At 47.5% G+C, this 8,250-nt stretch overlaps 1 protein-coding gene across 1 annotated transcript; it reads right to left on the reverse strand.

Annotated features, from left to right (window-relative positions):
* Positions 1-1,015: 1,015 nt before the first annotated feature.
* On the reverse strand, positions 1,016-3,637 carry LOC117272652 (uncharacterized). Its single transcript, XM_033651647.2, has 2 exons — positions 3,338-3,637; positions 1,016-3,048 (listed from the first exon to the last, which is right to left on the reverse strand). The coding sequence occupies exons 1-2, from the start codon at positions 3,462-3,464 to the stop codon at positions 1,841-1,843; spliced, it is 1,335 nt and encodes a 444-aa protein (XP_033507538.1). The 5' UTR covers positions 3,465-3,637; the 3' UTR covers positions 1,016-1,840.
* Between the last annotated feature and the right edge of the window lie 4,613 nt (positions 3,638-8,250).

Here is an 8,250-nt window from a genome sequence, read left to right on the forward strand (position 1 = left end):
GTGATGATGATGGGGTCTTATTGATGAAGATGACGATGATGATGATGAGGCTTGTAGTGGTCGGAATAAAGACGCTCATAGTGATGATGATGATGATGCTGGTAAGATTATAGCGATGAAGATGAAGATGGAAAGTGTCCTGTACTTGATGATGATGATGATGATGATGGTGTTTACGCTGAAGAGGAAGGTTATAGTGATGATGATGGGGTCTTATTGATGAAGATGACGATGATGATGATGATGAGGCTTGTAGTGGTCGGAATAAAGACACATGTAGTGATGATGATGAAGACACTTCTCTCCATGATGAAGATGACGCTCATAGTTCAGATGAAGAGGAAAACTGTGATGATGATGATGATGATGATGATGCTAAGATGAAGACTATCACAGTGATGATGCAGATAGAAAGTGACGTTGATGATGATGATGATGATGCTGTTTATGGTGAGGAGGGTTATAGTGATGAAGATGAGGATGATGAGGAGGCTTGTAGTAATAGAAAAAAAAAGATACTCATGATGATGAGGATGCTCACAGTGATGATGCAGATAGAAAGTGTCTGATGAAGATGAGGATGATGAGGAGGCTTGTAGTGATGGGAATAAAGACACTCATAGTGATGATTATGATGAAGATACTTCTCTCCATGATGAAGATGATGCTCATAGTTCAGATGAAGAGGAAAACTGTGATGATAACATTATAGTGATGAAGATGAAGATGCTCATGATGCAGATGGACAGTACTTTGACATCGATGATGCCGTTTACAGTGAGGATGAAGTTTATAGTGATGAAGATGAGGCTTGTACTGGTAATAATTAAGACACTTGTAGTGATGAAGATGATGCCCATAGTTAAGATGAAGAGGAAAACTGTGATGATGATGATGATGATGATGGTGTTGACGTTGAGGAGGAAGGTTATATTGATGATGATGAAGGTGATGCCCAGAGTGATGAAGAGTGTTGTCATGATGAAGCAGAGGAATCAGACAGGACTCATTGTTGTTGCTGTTTGTTTGTTTGTTTGTTTATTGACAGCAGCAGCAGCCTCCATGCAGAACGAGGGAACATTAACCTGCACAGTCACGTATCCCACAATGCACCGGTGCAGCTCCACCTGTGCTGTGATGATGAGGATGATGACTATCAGGATGAAGATTATAAATAAAGTTTACAATCGTCTCGTGTATAAAAGTGACATCATCATGACACGTGGCCTCGGAGCACACAGGTGTGATTGTAACATGGCGCCACAGAGAGGTAGACGGACAGCTTAGAAAAATAGAGATGTCATACAAACATAGAGCTCCTCGTGACGTGACGTCATATAGAAAGACATAAAAAACAACCACCACATTCTGACGTCAACATTCAGCGTCGTCACGTCCTCATGCAGAAGATCAAAAATATGTTACAGGCAGAAGAAGTGGAAACAGACGGACTGCTCCTTTAAAGTCCTCCCACGCGCCTCAGTCCACGGTCACGAGCCACACGCTTCTAACAAACAGCACCGTGATGGTGAGGAGGGAAACAGCTGGTCCACGGTCAGTGTCCACAGTCACCTTCCTCTCCTCCTCCTCCTCCTCCTCCTCCTCCTCATCCTCCTCATCCTCCTCCTCCTGCAGTGGACTCTAACCTCACGCATGCGCCATGACAGCAGCCTGGAGTCCTCTGAACACCTTAAACACCTCAGTCCTCCAGGCTTCAGCTAAAATCGCCTTCAGTGACGTCACATGGAAACGTCTCTGACGGTTTCCGGTTGACGGTTCAAATCCTGAAGCTTCCGCAGCAGCCTCACCGGCCAAATGATCGGGAGCTCGCGCTGCTGCTTTACACGCCAGGCGCGTTCAGGGCCAGAGAGTAGGCGGCCATCATCTGCGCGCGCAGCTGCTGCTTGACGTGCACGCGCCCGTGCCTCTTCCTCTCGTCGCTGCGCGCGAAGCGCTTGCCGCACACGTCGCACGAGAAGGGCTTTTCCCCCGTGTGCGTGCGCGTGTGCGTGGTCAGGTGGTCGCTGCGGCTGAAGCTGCGCGCGCAGATGGTGCACTGGAAGGGCTTCTGTCCCGTGTGGATGCGCACGTGCCTGTTGAGCTCGTCCGAGCGCGAGAAGCGGCGCTCGCACCCCTGCACGGAGCAAGGGAAGGGTTTCACTTTCAGGCCGTTCTTGGCGGGAGCTCTCCTGCCCCCGCGTGACAGCTTGGGAGCTCCAGGCGCGTGCACGTTGCTGATGTTGACTATTGGGAACGCGCCCTGCAGGAGCGAGGAGAGCAGCTGAGCGTCCAGGGTGGAGGGGAGGGGGGAGGGGGAGAAGTGGAGGTTGCTCCCGCTCTGCGCGAGCTCCGTCTTCACTACCGGCCTGCTGATGACGTAGCTGCCGGAATCTCCCCCGGTAACCGGTGCAGCCGCCAGGCTTTTCAGCCAGTCCTCCAGCCCCAGCGGCTCCTGCTTCACCTCACAGCCGGCCTTCAGCTCGCCCTGGCCGGCCTCGGAGCTCAGCAGAGAGTCGATGAATTCAGCCACATCCACCTGTTGCTCCAGCGCAGACAGCGGGAGGAGAGAGTCCGCGCTAGCCGGGAACAGAGCATCATTCCCGGCCACTGAAGATTGTCCACACCCGCTGCTGCAGCTGGAGCTCACAAACTCGCTCTTGACCATCACAGGGTGTGAACCCGAGGCGGGGGGCTGGGGGGGGATGCTCAGCTCGGAGATGGGAGCCACGCATGGAGGTGGAGAAGGAGCGAAGAGCGGGGGCGAGGGGACGGCTGCGGCCGGGGAGGGCACCGCAGATGATGCGCTGGACTCGTGCACAGAGCCGGCGTCGCCCTGCTGCTCCATCTCGGTGCAGATCCCGACGATCTCTGTGATCATGTTGAGGATCGCGTCCGCGGTGCTGCTCAGCCCCGCTGCCGCCGGTACCGCCTCCGGCTCGGTGAAGAAGCTGCCGGTGTAGCCGAGGGAGGGAGAGAGCGTGTCCGAGGAGCAGTCGCTGAAGTCGGAGAAGAAATCTGAGTCAGAGGCGTCAGTGCCCGGAGAGAAGACTGAGGAGAGAACAAGGAGAGGAGGGGGTGTTATTGTCATTGCATAATATCTCCTCAGTGGGCAGCTGAGCAGCCTACACACACACACACACACACACACACTGCAAATCAATATGATGTGAATCTGCAGCTGCAACACGAAGCTCCACTTCTGTTTATTTAATATCAGCTGATTGTTTTACAGCTGATCTGAAGGTCTTCATCAAACACACTGTCACACATGAATAAATAAATATCACACACACACACACACACACACACACTCTCTGGCTGGTTTATGAACACACACCTTGGCAGAAAGGTGATCCCACGTCAGAGTCGGCCCCGTCGCTGGGGCTCGAGCCCACACTGTCCACCCAGGCGCTGCACGCGTCCTCAAACTCCGACATGAAGCTGTCCTCGCGCTCCAGCAGCATAGTGACTGAGACTGTGTGTGAGTGCAGAGATAGAAACCCGCTGCAGAGCTTCACCGGGTTGTCAGGTGGATCAGTCTGCCGGTGTCGGGATTCCCTGCCGGTGTGATAAAGATCCCGTTAATAATCCGGAGCTGTCGGTGTGTGTGTTCCGTTAGTCCGCTCGGTGATGCTGGAGATGCTGGGCTCCCTCCGCTCACCGCCCGTTTTATACTCTCCGTCTCCTAGGTAACTCCCGTCCCGGCCTTATTGGTCGGCACCGGCGCGAGGGATTCCCCCCGCCGCGCGCTTCGTAGCTGCCCAAATATGGGCTGCATCCGGCCGTGACGGCGGGTATCCCCATGCCATAAAAGGACAGGCGGCAGAGCGACGTCGACACGAGGGGAGAGAGGGGTTTCCTTCACTGCGGCAACACGGAGCTTACACAACCAGGAGGGCTCCTGCAGCAGAGGACGGAGGGAAGGAGGGACACCGCGAGACCTCCTCAGCGGCCGTTACTGACGCATCCATCACTGTGTGTTTCACCCTGAGTTCAGTATGCCCCAAAATCTGTCCTCAGTTTATGATCAGCTGCAACATCCTGCACATTCCTGCTGCAGCAGTTTGTCTCACACACCTGTCTCTGTCTCCTCACCTGTCTCTGTCTCTCACCTGTCAGAGTTCATGTTTACATGAAGTTACATAAAGATGGCGTCAGATTTTGCACAACGACAGAGGACTGTTAGCTGTCATACATAATGATGCCACTGCAGATCTGACAGCTGATGGTTTTATGTCATCATCTCACACTCAGACACAAATGCATGAGACAGAGATGATACTGGGGGACATGTTGCAGAGACACTGATGTCTCCTGTCCTGCGTCTCACTGACGGTCTGTCGTGGCGGGATCCTGCAGCGCTGCAGAGACACCGATCTGTCTCACACACACACATTACTACATTACTCCCACATTTGACATCCCTGCACGCTCACATCGCCGTTCAGCTGCTGGGATACTGTCTCCATGGAAACGGGAGGAGATTGAGGGCAGGTGTTATGTAAAAGGAGGAAGGAGCTGCTTGTTTACCGTCTTTTTGATTCTAATTATTACTATTGTTGTTGTTGTTTACATGATTCATCAGAGTGCACAGTGTGACACTGACGATCGTTGAGTCACAGTTGTGACTAAAAACATTTGCTCTGAGCTTTTGTTTGGTCACATTTTAATCAGACTTAGAAATCAGAGTCAGAGTAGAAAAAAAAGATGTCCTTGTTTATCTTTAATAACAGTGACAAGTGTGTAATAAAATATAAAACTTTATTTCAATGAAAAAACAAGATTACAAATAATTAGTTCAACATCAGTGACTCTGTGGGTCAGAGGTCACGGTTCAATCCAGAACTGTTCAGACATGTTTGTTTCAGCACCTGAACTCCAGGGTTCCTGGAAAACAGTGATCCTCCGTGGATCAGCTTCCACGGAACAGAACGGAACAGCAGATTTATTTTCTGTAGCTGTCGATGTAACGTAGCTCCAACATGTGTCGATGTGTGACAGTGCTTTGTTTACCGTCACGTATGTTTCAACTCATCCTCACTGTGACCTCGTCACATGTCCACGTTTGGTCATGGACTTTCCACGTCCACATATGGCGTCCAAGGTACCCTGGGTGTGTTGGTTGTTGACGTTCTGGGACGCCGTGTCAACTTCAGCCTGTTACATGTATTGTCTGTTTTCAAAATACACTTCTGTTTTCACAGGAAATGTACAGTTTGATACAGTCTCTTTCAAAATAAAAGCACTACGTTAGCGCAGCCCCGAGAATTGACCTATGGCTAAGCCACGCCCCCTCCACTCACCTGGACAAACTATCAACATTCAGTGCCCGGCGCTATGGCAGGTGTCACAGTACACGGCATTTCACAGGAGGCAACTGAGACATAACGATCAGATGTAATTGAGAAGTAACCAAAAGGGCCTAAACTACACATTGGAGGGATATATTCATCATTTTATTGTTGAGAAGGTCGATGAAAAGCTTAAATTACAAGCCAAAATTTACAGGTCACAGTGTACGCTTGTGAACCGCATCTGGTTGCCGTCACCATCAAAGACAACAAGTTAAAGTGCCACTGAAGTTAAGGTTTTTGGCTCAGAATATGAGAAAAGGATAACGGCCTTTTTACCATCTTTACCAAGAGTGTCTCTCCGTTAGTTTGGTGCTACAGTATTTACACTGAATCATTCAGCATAACGTTTGCCAACCTTTGTTATCTCTGCCATTACAGATAAGTTAATGAAGCTAAGCTCCAGAAGTTAACGTTAGCTTAACTAGAGCCCTTTGGACAACAGCTAACAATGATGTACGATCACCAAAGTACAAAACTAGAACAAAATAGGCTAATGAACTCCCAGCAAACAAGGTGACATGATGAACAACGCAGCTAGGAGCTAACGTTAGGCTAACTTTAGCTAACGTTAGCTAGAGATGTTAAAGATAACTTTATATTTCTTTCCAGCAAAGTGACAATATGTTGCCTCAAACACAATGTTGACTTACCTTAGAACAGATGTAGACATCATTGTTAATCTTATTCACGTTGAGTTGATGTTGTGGTCTAACGTTACCACACAACTTTATCCAAAGGAGACACTTTTCTCGCTTGAGATGTGGTTTAAAGTGTAAAAATACACCTGGTCGCCCAGCCTCTCAGGATACCTTGTGTCAGAGTTGCATGTACCCCATGCACACCGTTTGACCATTTTTAAACTTCAAATCTCAGAAAAGCTCATAAAACCCAACAAACTGACTTTCTGTAATGCATTTCAATGGACGTCCAGGCAGAGAATGTCCCAGTGTATGGGAATGGCTATACGCACTGTGATTGGCTCATTGCGTTTGAGGGCGGGGCTTAGACGTTTTTTCCTCCAACAACAAAAGCACGTGGTTGGGTTTAGGACAAAAGAACAAGGTTTGGCTTTACAATCTTACAGGAAGTGAACACCAGCCCCCTGGGTGAAAGTCCGTGGTTGTTGGACCCATTGCCCGCCTCATTTGGACTTTAGCTGCCTTAACTTTCGTCCTTGTCCCACCGCGTTTCCCCCTGCTGCCACCAGGTGCTGTTAAACTATAACGGCAACCGGTCGTGTATCATGCCGACATTAAACGATGCCTTTTTTCATTTGTTTCTGACGCCACAAGTCACTGCCCAAGTACCAGATTTCAAAGACTTCGGAGTGAGACCAGGATTTACATTTCTTAATTTCCTCCCTGGGTTCGTCTCTCTCTTCATGTACGCCAGCTCCTGGAAATTATATTTGAATATAATTTGAATCGGATATGTTTGAAAAACGCCGGGCAAGTGGGGCGATATATATATGTGTGTATATATATATATATAAATATATAGTTTTTTATTATGGGTTCCTAAATTTTTTTGAAATTTTGTCCCTGTGGGGGAACCCTCCAACAACATTACCAATAAGGCAACATATCTAAAAGCTTTGTGATTTGACTTGTAAAGCTGTATTAATTTTCCTGTCTCCATACTCCAAACTAGGAGCGTCAATTTTGTCTGTAGGAACAGTCCGTCACAGTTCATTGGCCTGTGTCAGACGAGCACAGAACTTTCACCTGGTAGCCTGCTGTCTGTCTCCTAGTTATTTTAATAACAACATAGTGTGTTGTCTGTGTAGCGTTATACATCGAGTGACTTATATCACATGACATATGTCACGTTACTTTACAAACATACATATTTTAAGCCAATCCATGATGTCTTTTAATAAACCTCACCACGTGCTTCTGTTGCCTAAACTGAAGCAAGAAGGTGTTTTACCAATATTCTGGGTTAATCTTGATACAGACTGAATTCCTTTAACAAGCAGAAACCGTACATTTCCTGTGAAGACAGAGGTGTGTTTTGAAAAGACACAAGCATGTAACAAATGTAAACTGACATGACGTCCCTGAACGTCAAAAACTGACACTGGAGGGGCACCACGAGCATCATAGTGTGACGCGTAGGGCTGTGTATTTATCATGTTGTGAGAATGAGTTGAGTAAAGATCAGCAGCTCATGTGTTCAGGGATGTTAAATCATTGTTTTAATCAGTCTAGTGTTGACGCGAGCGATGTAATGCCTTCAGTTGTCTGTCAGAAATCACTTTGTGATGCAAACCAGTCACCAGAGATAATGTTGGTATTATACGTTCTGTAAACCACAGATATGTTCCATCTGTGCCGTATTAAGTCGCCAATACATTGCCTAAACCAAACGTGTGGTTCAGTTTAGGGTTTTGGTTACGGTTACGAAAAGATCATGTTTGGGCGTAAAAAATCCCCACGTTTGGTAGCACAGAAGCTGCTGAAAAAGCAACTATAGGATGTTTAAAAAACCACCAATGTCCGGCGTCACAAATGTTGCTGGAAGAGCTGTGATGGGTTGCTTAAAGAAACTCATGCTGGGTGGCACAAATGCTGCTGGAAAGATAATAATATAAGATAAAATAAGATACGCCTTTATTGATCCCACAACTGAGAAATTCCAGTGTTACAGCAGTCAAGGGGAAAGAGTCAGATTAAAGATGTCAAAATTTAAAAAGGTAAAACAAACTAGGCGTGCAAAAAGAGTACAAAAAAAATACAAGAAACAGCAGTGAATAAAAAGTGAGCAATGGATTAAAGTGAACATATTTAGTGCAAAGGAAGTGACAAATTGCAAAAACAAACAAAAGCTGTTGGAAATGCAGCCATTGGTCGCTAATAAACACTCACATTTGGTGGCACAAACGCCACTGGCAATG

Source organism: Epinephelus lanceolatus, chromosome 22 (assembly GCF_041903045.1).
Source record: "Epinephelus lanceolatus isolate andai-2023 chromosome 22, ASM4190304v1, whole genome shotgun sequence".
Taxonomy (NCBI): Eukaryota; Metazoa; Chordata; class Actinopteri; order Perciformes; family Serranidae; genus Epinephelus; species Epinephelus lanceolatus.